The sequence below is a fragment of the Micropterus dolomieu genome, unplaced genomic scaffold (assembly GCF_021292245.1).
Source record: "Micropterus dolomieu isolate WLL.071019.BEF.003 ecotype Adirondacks unplaced genomic scaffold, ASM2129224v1 contig_12213, whole genome shotgun sequence".
Classification (NCBI taxonomy): Eukaryota; Metazoa; Chordata; class Actinopteri; order Centrarchiformes; family Centrarchidae; genus Micropterus; species Micropterus dolomieu.
This window is the reverse complement of record NW_025741199.1, coordinates 1-19,484: the sequence shown is the minus strand read 5'-3', so window position 1 is coordinate 19,484 and position 19,484 is coordinate 1. Positions and strand designations below refer to the sequence as shown.

The following is a 19,484-nucleotide window of genomic DNA, read 5'->3' as shown; positions in this document are numbered from 1 at the left end:
GTGCAGAAATCCAGACATTTGTGTTCTCCTGAAGAAAGATTGTAGAACAGAGCCAGACATTTACAGTGACTTTTTTGATGGCAGTTATTTTAAAACACATCCTTTGTTTGCAGCAAAAAGACATGCATTACAAATTCAAATATATTATGATGAGTTTGAAACAACCAATCCCCTTGGCTCCAAACGTGGAATTCACAAAATTGGCTGTCTTTATTTTATTGTAAGAAACTTACCCCCCAAATTTAATTCAGTTCTGATGAACATTCATTTGGTAGCACTTTTTCATACACAAGATCTGCATAAGTATGGTTTTGATGTAATACTGGAACCATTGTTAAATGATGTGAAAAAACTGGAGAGCCAAGGAATAAGTCTTCCATTTTCTGATGAGCAGGTATATGGTACAATCTCACAGATCACAGGAGATAATCTAGGGATGCACACAATTCTTGGTTTTAATGAGTCATTTAGTAGTCGTCATTTCTGTCGCCTTTGTTTGATTGAGAAGAATGATTGTCAAACAGTATACAGTGAGGATGATCCTAAGGTGATCCTTCGCGGAAAAGAGATGTTTGAGATGCATTGCCAAACTCTCCAGGAAAACCCACAATTTAAGTCATTCTATGGTTTGAAAAAAAATTCTACACTTAATTCATTAAAGTATTTCCATGTATGTAATAACTATTCATTTGATATAATGCATGATCTTCTTGAGGGTGTGGCTCAGTATGAGATCAAATTGCTTTTTGGATATCTCACAGAACACTTTATGACAGAACAGGACTTGCTTTCCAGGATTTATAGTTTTGATTATGGATTTTTAGAACGAAAAAACCGTCCCACAAAGATTATTTTGGAGAGTGCTGGTAATGGCATTGGTTTGAATTCTATTCAGACATTGTGTCTTGTTTAAAAACATCCCACTGTTGTTTGGTGACATTATTCCTGAAGGAAACAAAAACTGGAATTTGTTGTTATTGTTACTTCAAATAATGAACATAGTTTTATCACCATCTCTCACACAAGGTATGACAATATATTTAAAGCATTTGATTGTTTACCACCACAAACTATTTAAGCACTTGTATCCACATAGGAACTAGATACCTAAGCATAATTTTATGATCCATTACCCATCTTCTATAAGGAAAATTGGCCCTTTATTACATATGTGGAGTATGAGGTTTGAAGCTAAACACAAACTGTTTAAAGACTCCTTTAAAAATTTCAAAAACATAACCAAATCCCTTGCTAAAAAGCATCAGATGGCCATTGCTTATCACTGGGAAACCTTTACTCTCAAACAAAATGAGTATGGGCCAATTAAATCGTTTTCCCTTAAGGATGAGAATGTGGTCAACAATGAAATGCTTGAAATTATGTTGGCAAAAGATGTTTTCTCAACTAGTTGGGTTAAAGTTGACGGTGTAGAGTATAAAGCTGGACTTGTTGTTGTGTCTTTTATCAAATAAGTAACATACTTTTGGTTGAAAATCACATTTATTTTTTGACTAACAGACTACTCACAGAAGTTTTTCATGAACACCATCATGCTTTCAGAGTATTTAAAAGTGAGGAAAGGTTTATAATGAAAATGTCTGAGCTTAAATTTTACAAACCGTTTGACATTCAAAGCTCATACAGTCATTCAGATGAAAATCTGTACATTATACCTTCATTTGTAATGTTTTGAATAAACTGTCACTGCAAATGAAAAGGCAAAAATAAATGTTATTAAACATTATTTGTTTATTGTAATTCATTCTTATAATTTAATTTTAACACATTTAAGTGTAGATTTAACACTTCAGGAAGGCAAACTAACACTACACAAGTAGTAAAAACTTTAACTAAGAGCAGTGTTATTTGTCTAATCTGTAAGTGTTACTTTAACTCTGTGTTGTGAGTTTAAAAAGGAACTCTGGCATAGTGTTAAATGTTTGAACTATTTTGAAAGTGTTAATTTAACTCTGGAGAGTGTGGAGCTATATAAACCCTAAAAAAGTGTTGAAATCAACTCTGTGGGAGTTAATTCAACACTCCAGTTTTTGCTGTGTAGAGAAAACAAGAATAGTTAACATGACATTTAACTGATCTGAGTTCTGATTTATCTGCAGTGACGACTTCCTGCAGCGACATAATGCACTTCAGTATTTCACATACAGTAGCCGACAGTAAGTTGAGGTCTGATTGAGGAAGAAATCCATTGTTCTGCAGATTCTGGCGAAACGCCCACTGCAGAGCTGGAGGGAGGTGGAGGATCAGAACAACACATCGCATAATGAGTTGAGGCTCCTGCGTCAGGCGGCGGCTCTGTGAATGAAGCGGCGGTCATGTGGTGTGACGGCCTCACTGAGTTTCAATGCAGCAATGCAGGATGACAACTCGGAGGGGAGGATTGTAAAGACTCTGAGGTCACAGATTCATTCACGCCTCCTTACTTTCATCGGTTACTCAACAGATCTGATGTTTTTAAGGCTCTTTTCATTCTTCACGTCAATCAAAACAGAACTGGTATTAAAAAAAACATGTTTGTAATTGTAGATATTTGATCTATAATTACACACAAAAGAACAAATCTGCTTAAAATGCAGAATGTAACCACTGAAGAGGTGGTATTCTGCTTTTTGGCTTTTTCCCTCTCCTTTATTGAGTTATGTACCTTTTTTTGTGCATGTAACAGGTTTGCAAAGTGAAAAAGCCCAAAGTCCAGCCGAACCCAAGCTGTTTACCGGCTTCTCGCTGACCTCGCTGAGCATGTGCAACTTCCAACAAAGATCATTTAGAGACAAGATGTATCACTCCATAGCTAAAACGAAGCCTTCAACACAGGCTGAAAAGAGGAGCTGCAGCAACGTGCAGGATGACAAAAAATATGGTGTTTTTTTTAAATTACACCATGTAAACCTGTTCTGGTAGAACCCCTAAATAAGATTTGGAAGCTGAAAATGAGCAGAATACCACCTCTTTAAACGTTTTACTTTAATCTTTGGGAAGCAGAAATCACTCTGCAGATCTGCAACCAACGAGACAAATCAGAAGTACTGCTGAAGCCGAATCTACCTGGGAGTGCACATGGACAATAAGCTGGACTGGGCCAAGAACACTGAGGTCCTCCACAGGAAGCCAGAGGTGCATCTATTTTCTGAGGAGGCTGAGGTCCGTCAACATCTGCAGGACGATGCTGAGGATGTTTTATGAGTCTGTGGTGGCCAGTGCTGTCCTGTTTGCTGTTGCATGCTGGGGCAGCAGGCTGAGGGTAGCGGACGCCAACAGACTCATCCAAGGCCAGTGACGTTGTGGGGTTGGAGCTGGACTCTCAGAGAGGAGGACGCTGTCTAAGCTACACATCATCTGGGACAATGTCTCCCACTCGCTCCATGACGTGCTGCTCAAACACAGGAGCTCTTTCAGTGCAAGACTCATCCCCCATAATGCACCACAGAGCGCCACAGGAAGTCATTCCTGCCTGTGTCTGACACTTAGTCAGTTATTAAACTAGACCTCTTTATCTATTTTCTGTCCAATATTACCTGTTTAATAATTATGTGCAATATTCTCTGCTGCTATTTATTCACCTGTCCTTTTTGGTTCACCATAATAATTCTTAATAATGTAAATATTGTACATACCCACACACCTTTATATTTGTCTTTATTTTTTATATTTATACTATTATATTTATATACTACCTTTGACAAGTGCAATTGTGACAAAAGAATTTCCCCATCAATAAAGTATTTCTGATTCTGATTCTGATTCTGATTTTAAGGTAAGAAAAAATCAATTGTTCTAAACTGTAAGATTTAAATATAACTTCAAACCACCCGTGAGGTTTTGTTTACAGAGTGAATGCAGCCACGTGTCTTTCAATGCGTGCTCTTCCTCTCGTAGTAAAGTCCCCCTCTTTCTTCTTCTTCCCTTTTTTCTCGCCTCAGTGGTTCAGGATCTGAGGTGGAAATCAAAACCCCTGCAGAGACTCAGCCCCGGTGTTTTCCCTCTCACTGACTGAAGTGAAAGTATAGATCTTTCCTCTCGAGTCTTTGCAGCAGATGACTGAAAAAACACCTACTCAGTCTCACTTTCAGTTTGTCACTTCTCTTTCTTTCAGCAAAGGGTGCGGAGCGTTTGGTAGCTTCTTTTCTTCTGCGCCCTCAGGAGAGGCGTCTGAGTATCCACGTCTCGGGATAGAACCCTCCTGCCGGCTCGGCGGAGACGTGCACGGGTCCATCCGTAGACCAGGCAGTTTAGGAAACCCTGAGAGGCTGAGGTGAAAGCCTGAGGACAGAAGACATGCTCCAGTTACTAAAACTATAACAGCTCAATTTCCCTGCACATTTTAGAGGATCATTTCGGTTGTTTTGCACTTTTTATGCTGGTTGCTGGTTGATTTTTCTGTGCTTGTTTAAGTGATGTTTATTTTGTCCACAATAAGCTCACAGTTGTATAAAAGGCTTGTTTCCATACCAGGAGTTGAACCCAGGCTGCCTGGGTGATCATGTTGAAGTCACATGTCCCATATGGTCTAGTGGTCAGGATTCCTGGTTTTCACCCAGGCGGCCCGGGTTCAACTCCCGGTATGGGAACTGATTTACTCCAAAGCTATTATAAATGATTGGTTGGGGCCTTGCTCACTCTCTACATACTGTATATAGATGAAGCACCTGCAGGGTTCAAATATTAGCATCAAGACTCAGATGACTATTTCATGTATTCAATTCAAATACGTGTTCACGTGTAATTAAACAACTCACTGTCATAATTAATTCAACCCAGGTGAAAACCAGGAATCCTGACCGCTAGACCATATGGGACATGTGACACCAACATGATCGAGAACTCTGAGACCATAATGAACTCATGTTCCCAAACTATTATAGTTTCTTGAAGTAACCTGACAAGTGATTTGAGAGCCAACAAACGTGTTCTACGGCACTTATTAGTTTCTCACTATGGGAAAGCGGGAAAGAATTCCTGCTTTTCAACTCGGTTTAAGTGAGGGAATGGGAAATTAATTTTGATGGTAAGTTGTTTACTCATATTTCTCCAGGTACTATATACGTATAGAGTAAGGAACACCTAAACCAATTGTAGCTTTAGAACAAATCAGTTCCCATACCGGGAATCGAACCCGGGCCACCTGGGTGAAAACCAGGAATCCTGACCGCTAGACCATATGGGACATGAAAGTAACGGTTGTCATGACTTCAAGAGTATAATGAAATCATGTTACCAAGCTAGTTTAGTTTTCTCAAAATTAGTTATTAGACACCCAAGAAACCTGTTCTAAACTTGATTATTTTAAGTATGTCCCATATGGTCTAGTGGTCAGGAGGCCAAGCTGTTTACCGGCTTCTCGCTGACCTCGCTGAGCATGTGCAACTTCCAACAAAGATCATTTAGAGACAAGATGTATCACTCCATAGCTAAAACGAAGCCTTCAACACAGGCTGAAAAGAGGAGCTGCAGCAACGTGCAGGATGACAAAAAATATGGTGTTTTTTTTTAATTAAACCATGTAAACCTGTTCTGGTAGAACCCCTAAATAAGATTTGGAAGCTGAAAATGAGCAGAATACCACCTCTTTAAACGTTTTACTTTAATCTTTGGGAAGCAGAAATCACTCTGCAGATCTGCAACCAACGAGACAAATCAGAAGTACTGCTGAAGCCGAATCTACCTGGGAGTGCACATGGACAATAAGCTGGACTGGGCCAAGAACACTGAGGTCCTCCACAGGAAGCCAGAGGTGCATCTATTTTCTGAGGAGGCTGAGGTCCTTCAACATCTGCAGGACCATAATGAACTCATGTTCCCAAACTATTATAGTTTCTTGAAGTAACCTGACAAGTTATTTGAGAGCCAACAAAGCTGTTCTAAACGTGTTCTACAGCACTTATTAGTTTCTCACTACGGGAAAGCAGGAAAGATTTCCTGCTTTTCAACTCGGTTTAAGTGACGGAATGGGAAATTAATTTTGATGGTAAGTTGTTTAATTACATGTGAAGACAAATTACTCATATTTCTCCAGGTACTATATACGTATAGAGTAAGGAACACCTAAACCAATTGTAGCTTTAGAACAAATCAGTTCCCATACCGGGAGTCGAACCCGGGCCACCTGGGTGAAAACCAGGAATCCTGACCGCTAGACCATATGGGATATACTTAAATAATTGGTAAAGTTAAAGTTATTTTTTTTTCCACGAGCTGAACCTGGGTGAAACCCAAGGAGGTCTGACCGCTAGACCATATGGGACAGGTGACTGAAAGGTTATAGAGAACTCATGTTCCCAAACTAGTGTAGTTTCTTGAAGTTACCTGACAAGTTATTCGACACGCAAGAAAGCTGCTCTAAAGGCAATCCTTATAACCCTCTCCCATATGGTCTAGCGGTCAGGATTCCTGGTTTTCACCCAGGCGGCCCGGGTTCAACTCCCGGTATGGGAACTGATTTATCTCCTGGTAAATTAATAGTGACGTTGGTCTCTGACAGACTTTAATCAGGGTTCAGCACATCAACTGAAACTGTGCAGCTGGTTTATTTTTATGGACATCTACGTTTCCTACATGCTTTTGGAAACGTGTCCCTACCGTTCTGTCTCCAGGTATTTTGAGCGTCTCAAACTACACAGAGCTTTTCTTGATGACTTCATACCCTGAGAACGGTGGCGTTAGTCTGTAGATTAACTTTAAGAGCGGTCATTACAAGATGACGTTAGCTTTGTATCAAGCCTCAACAATCTTCTGCCAGTCATCTCTAAGCTTAGACGTGTCCCATATGGTCTAGCGGTCAGGATTCCTGGTTTTCACCCAGGCGGCCCGGGTTCAACTCCCGGTATGGGAACTGATTTATTCCAAAGCTATTATAAATGATTGGTTGGGGCCTTGCTCACTCTCTACATACTATATATAGATGCAGCACCTGCAGGGTTCAAATATTAGCATCAAGACTCCAATGACTATTTCATGTATTGAATTCAAATATTTGTTCACATGTAATTTACATTTACTCATTTGGCAGACGCTTTTATCCAAAGCGACTTACATTTGAGGAACAACATACAAGCATCAACAGAGCATCAAATACATACAAGCTCATAGTTCATATCACATCAATGGGGTAGATACCTAGGGAAGGAAGTAAGAGTTAACAAAAAGTGCAATCAATACAAGATCACTGTAGGGGATAGAAGAAGAAGAGCACAGGAAGTGCATGTTAGAGGTTAGGAGTTAGAGGAAGTGTTCTCAGAAGAGATGAGTTTTCAAGAGCTTCTTGAAGTTAGAGAGGGACGCCCCTGCTCTGATGGCGTGTGGTAGCTCGTTCCACCATCGTGGTGTCACAGATGAGAATAGCCGGGACTGGGATTGCTTTTTGTGAAGGGATGGCAGAGCCAGGCGGCGTTCGTTGGAGGAGCGTAGCGGCCGAGAAGGAAAGTAAGTTTGTATTATGGAGTTTAGGTAGATGGGTGCAGACCCAGTAGTCACTCTTTATGCAGCATTAGTGAGATTCCGGAGGCCATGGGGAGCCAGTGGAGGTCACTGAGTAATGGAGTGACATGAGTCCTTATGTACCAGAAGCTGGGTGGCGTACTGAGTGAGGTAGGGCCTGATTTTCCTTATGTTGTATAGAGCAAAGCGGCACGACCGAGAGACAGCAGCAACATGGTCTGAAAAGGACAGCTGGTCATCAATCATGACACCCAAGTTTCTCACCACCCTGGTTGGAGTGATGGTTGAGGAGTCAATTTGTAGTTTGATGTTATGGTGGATAGATTGCTTGGCTGGAATGACCAAGAGTTCGGTCTTAGAGAGGTTTAGTTGAAGGTGGCAAGCCTTCACTCATCGGGCGGGAAGGGAATAGGTAGAGTTGTGTATCGTCTGCGTAGCAGTGGTAAGAAAAGCCGTGCGAACAAATGACCTACCTCAGTCATCTACACTGGGGACGTGTCCCCATCACTTCTTCGAAAGCACAATTTCATTAAAAATAGGTTGCAACAACAAATGTAAACTAACAAATGAAAATGCTTTCTTTGCTCAATAAGAAGACATGCAATGCAATTTAAATATAGAAGAAACAAATGTGCATTATCCAATAAAAGTTAATTAAGCTAAAAAAAACAGCTATTGATTACTGCATTATGTTCCATTATATTTTTATATTTTGAAGTTTTCTGTTAAATGTTAAATAAAGACATTTCCACAATAAATTGGTGCTGAAAATTTCTCCAGAATGAATGAAATTAAGTGTTTAAGTGACCCCAAGACACTTATACTCATATATTTTAGCATTAAATATTTCTTCAAAGCAGTGTTAAAATATCTTCTCGTCTCGTCTCGTGAACACAATATCGTGCATCGACTTTTAAGTACAGTATCTGTTGACTGGCCTAAATGAGAGTTCAATGCATCAAACTAACCGGATGTTTTAATGAAGCAGGAACGATCTTTGTATGTGAGCCAGAGGGGGAAGACTTTTCTTCTTCATGTGTTTAAATAACCCAGTGAGGTTATTCATTTACCAGAAGACAAGTTATTTGCCAGAAATTTAAAAAACCAAACATCACTAATAATTTTATCCGTCAATAACTTGTTTCCCACCAGGAGTTGAACACAGGCTGCCTGGGTGAAAAACAGGAATCCTGACTGCTAGACCATATGAGACATTTGACTATAAGGTTATAGAGAACTCTGAGACTAAAATTAACTCATGTTGTCAAATTAGTGCAGTTTCTTGAAGTTAGCTGGCAAGTTATTCAACACCTAAGAAAGCTGCTCTAAAGGCAATCCTTATAACCCTCTCCCATATGGTCTAGCGGTCAGGATTCCTGGTTTCCCGGGTTCATCTCCCGGTATGGGAACTGATTTATCTGCTGGTAAATTAATAGTGACGTTGGTCTCTGACAGACTTTAATCAGGGTTCAGCACATCAACTGAAACTGTGCAGCTGGTTTATTTTTATGGACATCTACGTTTCCTACATGCTTTTGGAAACGTGTCCCTACCGTTCTGTCTCCAGGTATTTTGAGCGTCTCAAACTACACAGAGCTTTGCTTGATGACTTCATACCCTGAGAACGGTGGCGTTAGTCTGTAGATTAACTTTAAGAGCGGTCATTACAAGATGACGTTAGCTTTGTATCAAGCCTCAACAATCTTCTGCCAGTCATCGCTAAGCTTAGACGTGTCCCATATGGTCTAGCGGTCAAGATTCCTGGTTTTCCGTAGGACAGACCTTTGTTATGTATTTGCTTTAGTCTGAAGTTTTGTCAAACTATCTTGGCTCAGTTGATGAGTGTCTATGTGCCCTTTGGGCTGGACTTTGGGCTTTATCACTTTGCAAACCTATTGCATGCACAAAAAAGGAATATAACTCAATGAAGGAGAGGAAAAAAGCCAAAAAGCACAATACCAACTCTTTAAAGAAATCACATAGAATTCTATTTACACATGATCCATGATGAGAAAGATGAAAAAATAGAAACGCATTGCAAAAATAGCACATTGCCAAAATGTAACAAATTATTGGGGAGCCCCCGTAGTTTGCACCCTGTCTACAATCTCAACCATCGAATCCAGTAACAGGAAATAACGTCACTCCGTTACTCACAGATTTTATACATTTTTGTGGGTGTTGAAATGTTCCGCTGTGTTGCTGAATTACTATAGAAAAAACAAAACACCACTTAATTTCAGGTTAAAATGCATTCTAATGCTCGTTACTGAGATTGTAACGGGTATAATATTACAGAAATTTTATTAGTAATGCTTTCTATTACTGCGTAACAGCAAAAAGCAATACATCACTGTTATGCTTTTGTAATGTGTTACTCCCAATTCTGGGTTAGCCTCAGATTTATCCTGATTAAGTTTGAGGTAGTTGCAGCTCATTCAAGCATTAATGTAATTTAAGCACTCCATCAGGTTGGATGGTTACAGAGGGTCCGAAGCCTTGGTGTGTATGTAGAGTTGTGTGTCGTCTGCATAGCAGTGAAGGTTGAGGCCATGCTGATGTGGGAGAATATAAGTATTTATGAAATGGTCCAGGAGCCGAGCCCTGGGGGACACCATGAGAAAGGGGGGATGTGGAAGACATGGAAGAAGTTTTGTCCAGCTGTAAACCATGATTGTGGAGTGCCAGTGACACCAAGTAGTGATTCTGAGCTGTTCAGCAGAAACATATGACAGACAGAATCACGACCCCACAGACTGTCCATGCATGTAATTTAAATGTTACACTGTTGACACTTTTTCGCAGGTGTCCGGCTGCAGACTGACCTGTGATATGTAGAGGGCGACCCCGGCCTTGCCCTGACCCGCTGTGGGTTTAACCACCTGAAGAAATGCCAGACCCACCGCTGAGGAAACAACACAGAAACACAACCTCAGACACAGATTCAAACCCTGTTAACGCTGCTTACATCATCCATCACATCAGAAACTTCCAGTCTCATATGTTCACTAACCACGGCGGTCTGAATTAGGATGAAGGAACAAACCTGGACCCCAACAGAGGACGAAGATCAACGGGTAAAGGAGCATCCGCCGGTCCATCACACGAAAGGAGGCCCGCTGCTGGTTGCCTAAGTAACCGTTTGATGTCACGACCCGCCTGTAAATATGACAGGCTTTGACCACGAGCACCTGGAGCACAAGAGGAGAGTTTGTTATCAGCACCATTTGGTTTGTGGTCCAAACACTGAACAGAAACACTACTGCTCCACAGCAGCTAGCCTAGCTGCAAAGTGCAGTTGAAGTATTGAATGCTTATTAAGGCCCATGAGATATTTGAACAACCTATTAATTCAGCAAAAGATCATTACTTTCCCATACCGGGAGTTGAACCCGGGCCACCTGGGTGAAAACCAGGAATCCTAACCGCTAGACCATACGGGAGCACACACTTACAGCATAATGAACTCCCTGTTCCCAAGGTTGTTTAGGTTCTTTAAGTAACGGCTCGTGCAGACTATACGACTTTCAGCATCGGCCGATTGCCGTGCTGTTCACACTACACAACTTATTGACGGGAGTCTTGAAGTCATTTTGACTGATCGGTGACGGGGTCACACACTACATGAGCTGACAGCGGCTGTGTCACCCGACGCTGGTCTCCAAACCACGTTTTGTCAAGAAAACACACGTGAAATGTGAAACGGGAAATGACGCGAACCTACACATGAAACAGCTGTTTGTTATTATAAAGATAGCAATTATAAAGACAAAGAATCTGTGTGAAAGAATGGATTAGCAAGTGCAGGTAGCAGGGATCGTCTGAGCTACAGAGAGCTGGAGGGGAGTAAAAAGTGTTTTGCAGTGAAAAAGTAGCTGCCTGCTCTCATTGGCTGGATGTGGATGTCGAGTCGGCCGACTCTTCCAGATATTTGGCGTGCTAGATATCTGGCTGGAGTCGGTGATGTGTCAGTGATGTGTCGAGAGCCGTTTTGATGCGTCCTTGAGTAGTTCACACATAACGACTGGCGACCGCTGATCGATCGCTGTTTTACCTCTGATCACAGCCTGACGGTTGCCGAGCTTGCCGAGCGGCAAATCGGGCTAAAAATCGTGTAGCATGAACTAGGCTTAACCTGACAAATTATTCAACAACCTAGAAAGCTGGTCCTGTATGAGTATATACAATATGGTCAGGACTCCTGGGGCGAGTTCAATCTCAAAACGTTTTTGATTGAATGACATGTTTCCTTGAAACGTTCCACAACGGGCTTCTATGTTTGTTTTCTTCTGTTTGGTGGGCGTGTCGCAGGTGTTACCCAGTCAGTTGCAACAAGTTTGTAAACACAACGGTGTTAAAAGGGCAGGGAAATGCAGTGTGCTTGCGTACTCAACAGGGTGTTCAGGGAACCACCCTTTCGCTTCGTTTTGTCGCCGTTGAACTCACCCCTGGTTTTCACTAAGTAGGCCTGGGTTCAGCTCCTGGTACGGAAACCCTTATTAAAGCCCATCAGACATTTGAACTACCTAATCCGTAAGGATTAGACTGGGTAGCTGGAGAGGTGCCAGTTCACCTCCAGGGCACTGCCGAAGGAAGCCTTGAGCAAGCCCCTGAACCCCCAACTGTTCGGGGCGCCGCACTGAGTGGCAGCCCCCTCACTCTGAAATCTGACATTGCTATTGGTCCTGTTTGTGCATGTGCGTGTGTGTATTTCGGACCTGTGTGTAAAAATACTAACATAATAACAGAGTGAAAACAGTGAGTTTCCCCTTGTGGGACTAAATAAAGTAATGATCTTCTTCAAAAAGAAGATCATTACTTTCCCATACCGGGAGTTGAACACGGGCCGCCTGGGTGAAAACCAGGAATCCTGACCGCTAGACCATATGGGAACTAGCTTCTGATACTTATAGGCAGTTTTGCTCACTCAATCATTACCTTGTGCATTTTATAAAATTTTGATTTTATCAGAATCGGCAATACTTTATCGATCCCCAAGGGGAAATTCATTCTCTGCATTTGACCCATCCTCTTTAGGAGCAGTGGGCTGCCATCCTACAGCCCCGGGGACCAGTCCAGGGTTTGAGGCCTTTCTCAGGGTGCAGCTTCAACATGGGTCGTGCTAGACTTGATACTGCCAACCACTGCTTTCCAAGCCAAGTCCTTACAGACTGAGCTAATGCCTCCCCTGCCAAAAACAATCAAAAATAGGGAAGAGCGTGAATGCAGTCCCCCACTACCACAAATTATGCAGTTGAGATTCCCACATTTGGGAAATTCGCAACCCTCCTACCCTACCCTTAGTCTTTCTGTCCTATATGGTCCAGTGGTCGGGGTGACCCCGGTTCAACTCCGGGTATGGGAAATGAAATATTCTAAAAGGGGCATCAGTTTTCAAATGAGAGATCTTTTTCAAGTCGTTTCATGTCACATCACATCATATTCTTTTATTTCCTGCCATATCACTTTATGTCCTTTCATGACATGCGCGTGGCAAGTCACGCCACGTCACTCACAATGATGCTGAGAAGTGTGAGGAAGAAGGTGGCGAGGAAGATGCCCATGCAGTAGGTGTGCAGCAGGCTGCAGGCTCTGATTGGCTGCTGGTGCTCTGAGGTAAGATACAGCGCTCCGGTGTGCATCAGCAGACACCTGGTTTGGTATGGTGCACAGTGAGGGTCAAAACAAACTATTTTTAATACACACGTTCTAAAAATGAAAACAGTTTTCAAGCAGCTTCTGTTTTAAGTGAAATAAAATATTTAATCCTTTCGAAATGAAAGTAAATAACCCACTCTATCATGAGTGACTGCAGACGTGTTAGTGAGTGTGCCTTGATAGCGACTGAACATTGCAGGTTTTCTCCTCACCTGTATGGCTCGCTGAAGTTGGCTTGACATTGGCTGATGTTTCCTTGTATGAAAACAGGTGCCATCAGCAGCACAGGAAACAGACTGAGGACCAGAGGAGGTGAAGTACATTTAAAATCCAAATTCCGCAACAATACACACATGTGTTCAATTCTTTTTTAATTGGACCTCAGTAGAGAGATCATTATATCCCGCTGCTGGACAGTTTGTACTCACCCTGAAAACAGCGCAGTGATTTTGCCAGCGGTGCTCACTCTGTTGGAAAACTGGTAAAAAAAAAAAGATGGGAAAGATTATTTAAAAACGACAAAACTCATTTAAATTCTGTCTGAATCTGCAAGTTATCAGAGAAACAAGCTGAGCAAATGTTAGCGGCAGCTCGGCTCGCAGTGTGCGAACGGCGTCGGAGAAACACTGATTTTTAACGTGAAACTGCTTTATTCAGTGTGTCTGCTGGTTTTATTCACCAGGTCCGTTTGTTTTGGAGAACAACCGGGAAGAGCTGCCTGAAGTGAAACAGCCTATTTTCATTCCCAGGGTGACAAATACCTACGCTTTGTCACATCATTTGGTGTCCAGTAACGACACATGTGGTATCTTTTAGCATCATTGTTGAACACTGAAAGGAGGCCTAGTATAAATAAAAGAATAGTCAGAATAAAGAGGTGGTTGCGTAACCCAGGAGAGTGGTGTTTGTTTCCCGTGTGAAAGAAAAAGTCATGAAACATTGACTCTTTTTAGTTACTTAACTTACGTAATTTAATTCACATAACTAACATACTTATTTTAACCCAAAACATGATCTTATGCTAAACCTAACTAAGTTTTTGGTGCCTAAACCCAAACAACCCGTTCTCATCTCAACTTGTCACATAAGGACACTTTGTCAAGACCCCTTGCTGTTGCTTTTTAACGCCCTGGGTACCCTTTAGCGTCGTTTGTGCAGGTGTAGGGCTCCGTGGTCAAGTTAGGAAGAATAAATATGCAACGTCCCATTAGACTTTCAAAATAAAACTAGTGGTTAACGTTGTGAAACATTTTAATTTGATTAGGTTTAAGCACCAAAACTACTTGGTTAGGTTCAGGAAAAGATCATGGTTTGGGTTAAAATAACTAACGCACTAACGTGATTTAACTTACGCAAGTTAAACATCGTTACTTGCATAATTTACGCTACTTACGTGATCTACATGATTTAAATAAAAACGTTTAATGTTTCTCATGGGAAACAAATGCTGGTGCCCTGGGTGTCCAGTTTCTGATCATTTACATTTATTCATTTTAGCTCACACGTTTATCCAAGGTGACTTACAATTGCTTTATATGTCAGAGGTCACACGCCTCTGGAGCAACAAGGGGTTAAGCGCCTTGCACAGGGACACAACGGTGGATGTGTCACAATGGGGAATTGAATCCAGGTGTCCAACAACAAAGGCATGTGTCTTGTCCTCTGTGGCATTGCCACCCCAACGCCACCTCCTTACTCAGGCTCTTCTGTTAAATATCCTACACCGACGCCAACGGGCCTCAACCATGCGTCCGTATGTGATGTCCTGGGATAAGAATGATCCCACGCTACTTCACGATGTCACCAAACTACGTCCTTTGTTACTGTTTTGATGTGAGAGACCCCTGGCGGCAGAAAATTACAAACTAGTTTGACATTTTGGGGCTTTTGTGCTGGAACAGATAAAAACATCAATGCCATGATGCCATGGCAATGAATGCTGGGAGCAGTTGCCAGGAAGTTACTGGTCCTGACCCAGAAATAGTCCGGCACCCAAAATGCCCCAGTAAAACCAACACTTCGGTTATTGAACAGATTATCAGAGGAGACATAGTGTTAATCAGCCATCTTTAGAGGTGTTGGTAGGTGGATTTAGTTATCTTTGGACAGAGCAAGGCTAGCTGTTTCCCCTTGTTTCCAGTCTTAATGCTAAGCTAAGCTAACCCGTTGGTGTTTGAGATGTTCAATAAGAGGAAACAGATTTTAAATTAACAATATGGCAACAACATCCCTGCAAAAACATCTCAGTCATTTCTTATTCTAAACACACACACATAAAAACATAGAGCTCAGTCAGACGAGGCCTTTGCCGTGTAAACAAGGTAGAGATATGTGTGGTGGTTGCACGTACGTGTACCGAGTATCCGGTCATGCAGCTGTAGAGCTTCTCTCTGATTTCGGTGTAGAGGTTCCACATGTAGTTGAGCGTGTAGAAGAAGGAGGCCATGTAGAGGATCTGACAGAACAAAAACAGGAGGTTTTCAGTTCGGGAAAATCTCACCTGACAGGGCGATCAGAATTACTTTCCTTGGGGCTTGTTTGTGTTTGGCGGCACACTCTCGCCTAAACAAGAGATAAATAATTGAACCAGAAGCCGACCCGGGCTCGATGCTTCGGAACAATAAATGTAGGTCAGGAATGTGTTGTGAAGCTCTTTACGTCTGCCCTGGTTCTGCTGCTCTATTTCATCCCAGACTGACCCAGTTCAGGATCAGTTCTGGATAGGTCGTCTGGGACAAACAGCCCCAAAATACCAATATCAGTCTGTTTACTGTAGAATAAATATTTCAACATTAGACCAAATACTCTGACTACGAAAGAAAACAGGCTTTTCAGATGACTTTAAAGGACCATTGTGGTCATTTTGAATGTTGAGCCAAATTGAATACAGTTTGCGTTTTAGGAAGAAACATGTATAACCTCTAAAGAAAGCTGGAGCACGTTGCAGTATGGACTTGAAACAATGCGTTGTCGCACAATCGTGATTCAATACAACAGAGTAGGAGTCAGGCTTCCTGGTTTTCACCCAGGTTCAACTCCCAGAAAGAGAAATACCTTACCTCTAAACTTTAGTTACTCTAGTTATTTCCTGTACTGGAAGGCATCCTAACCGCTAGACCATATGGGACATTTGACAAGAAGGTGATTATGGTTGCAACTTTGGGAGTTTAAGAACTCATGTTTTTTACATTTTCATTTACTCATTTAGCTGACGCTTTTATCCAAAGCGACTTACAATTGCTATTTATGTCAGAGGTCGCATGTCTCTGGAGCAACGAGGGGTTAAGTGTCTTGCTCAGGGACACAATGGTGGATGGGTCACAGTGTCACACATCTCATCCATTACACCATCACCACCCCAAGCAAGTTTAGTTTCTTGAAGTACCCTGACAACTTATCAGACACCCAAGAAACCTGTTCTAAACGTAACTGTTTTAATCATGTCCTATATGGTCTAGTGGTCAGGATTCCTGGTTTTCACCCAGGCGACCTGGGTTCAACTCCCGGTATGGGAAACAATAGTTTAGTGTTGGATAAAACTATTAGTGATGTTCGGTTGTTTAAATTTCTGGTAAATGAATAACCTCACTGGGTTGTTTAAACACATGAAGAAGAAAAGTCTTCCCCCTCTGGCTCACATACAAAGATCGTTCCTGCTTCATTAAAACATCCGGTTAGTTTGATGCATTGAACTCTCATTTAGGCCAGTCAACAGATGCTGTACTTAAAAGTCGATGCACGATATTGTGTTCACGAGACGAGACGAGAAGATATTTTAACACTGCTTTGAAGAAATATTTAATGCTAAAATATATGAGTATAAGTGTCTTGGGGTCATTAAACACTTAATTTCATTCATTCTGGAGAAATTTTCAGCACCAATTTATTGTGGAAACACAAAAACTCAGTTGGCAGGTGACAATTCAAAATATAAAACTATAAGAGAATATAATGGAGTAATGAGTAACTTTTATTGGACAATGCAAATGTTGTTTCTTCTATATTTAAATTACATTACATGTCTTCTTATTGTGCAAAGAAAGCAACTACACAGATACAACTGAGCTGACATCATTATAAGCTTAGTTTCCCATACCGGGAGTTGAACCCAGGCCGCCTGGGTGAAAACCAGGAATCCTGACCGCTCAATTCAAAGTAATACGTGTTCATGTGTATTTAAAAAACTCACTGTCATAATTAATTTTCCATACTGGGACTTGAACCCAGGTGCAAACCAGGGATCCAGGGAGGTTTTCAAAGTGGGAGGTGAGCCTACCCAGGGGGGCTCCAAACAGTTTCAGGGTCCAGGTTTCAGGAACTCATATTTATATGTGCTTCCACACAGGTGGTACAATTAAGCAACAAACATCCAATCATGCTCTGCAGCAGGTATAAACATGCTGAGCAGGCCCAGTTGATTCTGGTTTTGTAACAGGATGGTTAGAGAAAAAGATCTGAGTGACTTTGAAAGAGGGTTCATTGTCGGGGCTTCAGTCACAGAGATGGCTCAGTTGGCTCGTGTTTCAATGGGAACAGTGACTGAAGTGACATCTGCAGATCTATAGGAAAGCCATCAGCAAACAGGGTCGGAGACTGTGCTCAGTCAACACCAAAATCAGTCATCATCAGTGTCATCATTAATACTTTTGGAAGAAATACTTTCCCATCCCAGGAGTCAGTGCTGCTGTGAGAAAATAATTAAATTATGTTCACAAGATAGCTCAACTATCATGTGGGTCTTTGAAGTGATGCTCCAAACTATTCTGTTGTCAACATCTCAAGACGACATAATCTATTATCATGCCCATCTTTAACTTTAGCCAAGGCCCATATGGTATTATGGGATTTGAAAGTCTGAGACTATGGACCATCATGATCATGTTATTTGATCACATTAAAACTCAACAGTTGAGCCACGACAGTCAAACTAGTGGAGTTTCTTGAAGTACCCTGACAAGTTATTTGACAGCCAAAGTAGCTGTTCTAAGCATGCACATTATAATCGTGTCCCATATGGTCTAGCGGTCAGGATTCCTGGTTTTCACCCAGGCGGCCCGGGTTCAACTCCCGGTATGGGAATTTCCTTATTGGTTTAGTTGTTGCTCACTCTATACGTATATAGTACCAGGAGAAATATGAGGAATTTGTCTTCACATGTAGTTAAACAACTTACCATCAAAATTAATTTCCCATTCCGGGACTTAAACCGAGTTGAAAAGCAGGAAACCTTTCCCGCTTTCCCATAGTGAGAAACTAATAAGTGCCGTAGAAAACGTTTAGAACAGCTTTGTTGGCTCTCAAATCACTTGTCAGGTTACTTCAAGAAACTATAATAGTTTGGGAACATGAGTTCATTATGGTCTCAGAGTTCTCGATCATGTTGACATCACTTTTCCCATATGGTCTAGTGGTCAGGATTCCTGGTTTTCACCCAAAAAAACAACATTAAAATCCCCCTCTTTAACCACATCACACACATTTAGCCTCTTCTACGTGACCTCCTTTTGATAACCAATGACTTTTGTTTTTAACTTCCACTCACTGAGCCTCCCCTGAAACAGTTTGGACCCCCCTTTGGGGAGGCCCACCTTCCACTTTGAAATCCTCTGGTTAAAGGGTCAGGATCCCTGGTTTTCACCTGGGTTGAATTAATTATGTTTGAATTAATTATTATTACACGTGAACACGTATTTGAATTCAATACATGAAATAGTCACCGGAGTCTTGGTCTGCGTCCCAATATATGTATGTATAACCAGTAGTAGCAGCAGCTTTAGAAGAAGTAATTTCCCATACCGGGAGTTGAACCCGGGCCGCCTGGGTGAAAACCAGGAATCCTGACCGCTAGACCATATGGGACATGTGACTATGATGTGATCGAGAACTCTGAGACCATAATGAACTCATGTTCCCGAACTTGTGTAGTTTCTTGAAGTTACCTGACAAGAACACCCTGAAGGGAGAATCTTTGTTGTCACTTCATTGTTGTCATGTCCCATATGGTCTAGCGGTCAGGATTCCTGGTTTTCACCCAGGTGCCCCGGGTTCAATTCCCGGTATGGGAACTGATTTATCTGCTGGTAAATTAATAGTGACGTTGGTCTCTGACAGACTTTAATCAGGGTTCAGCACATCAACTGAAACTGTGCAGCTGGTTTATTTTTATGGACATCTACGTTTCCTACATGCTTTTGGAAACGTGTCCCTACCGTTCTGTCTCCAGGTATTTTGAGCGTCTCAAACTACACAGAGCTTTTCTTGATGACTTCATACCCTGAGAACGGTGGCGTTAGTCTGTAGATTAACTTTAAGAGCGGTCATTACAAGATGACGTTAGCTTTGTATCAAGCCTCAACAATCTTCTGCCAGTCATC

General features: G+C 41.7%; 1 protein-coding gene and 11 non-coding genes across 12 annotated transcripts; 6 read left to right on the top strand and 6 right to left on the bottom strand.

The window, feature by feature from the left end:
* Positions 1-3,736: 3,736 nt before the first annotated feature.
* tmem116 (transmembrane protein 116) lies at positions 3,737-15,610 on the bottom strand (the record flags this gene model as incomplete). The annotated part of the gene is made up of 7 exons (XM_046042257.1): positions 3,737-4,278; positions 10,278-10,357; positions 10,499-10,643; positions 12,969-13,104; positions 13,323-13,406; positions 13,539-13,588; positions 15,461-15,610. Coding segments are annotated over 7 exons (816 nt in total), but the record flags the coding sequence as incomplete, so codon positions are not given.
* trnae-uuc lies at positions 4,515-4,586 on the top strand. The gene has a single exon. It is a non-coding gene; the product is annotated as a tRNA-Glu (tRNA).
* On the bottom strand, positions 5,111-5,182 carry trnae-uuc. The gene has a single exon. It is a non-coding gene; the product is annotated as a tRNA-Glu (tRNA).
* On the bottom strand, positions 6,092-6,163 carry trnae-uuc. The gene has a single exon. It is a non-coding gene; the product is annotated as a tRNA-Glu (tRNA).
* On the top strand, positions 6,379-6,450 carry trnae-uuc. Its single transcript has one exon. It is a non-coding gene; the product is annotated as a tRNA-Glu (tRNA).
* trnae-uuc lies at positions 6,776-6,847 on the top strand. Its single transcript has one exon. It is a non-coding gene; the product is annotated as a tRNA-Glu (tRNA).
* On the bottom strand, positions 10,824-10,895 carry trnae-uuc. The gene has a single exon. It is a non-coding gene; the product is annotated as a tRNA-Glu (tRNA).
* Positions 12,273-12,344, bottom strand: trnae-uuc. Its single transcript has one exon. It is a non-coding gene; the product is annotated as a tRNA-Glu (tRNA).
* Positions 15,611-16,553: 943 nt separating the features above from the next.
* On the top strand, positions 16,554-16,625 carry trnae-uuc. Its single transcript has one exon. It is a non-coding gene; the product is annotated as a tRNA-Glu (tRNA).
* Positions 16,626-18,117: 1,492 nt separating this feature from the next.
* trnae-uuc lies at positions 18,118-18,189 on the top strand. Its single transcript has one exon. It is a non-coding gene; the product is annotated as a tRNA-Glu (tRNA).
* A 708-nt stretch (positions 18,190-18,897) lies between these two features.
* trnae-uuc lies at positions 18,898-18,969 on the bottom strand. Its single transcript has one exon. It is a non-coding gene; the product is annotated as a tRNA-Glu (tRNA).
* A 134-nt stretch (positions 18,970-19,103) lies between these two features.
* Positions 19,104-19,175, top strand: trnae-uuc. Its single transcript has one exon. It is a non-coding gene; the product is annotated as a tRNA-Glu (tRNA).
* The last annotated feature ends 309 nt before the right edge of the window (positions 19,176-19,484 follow it).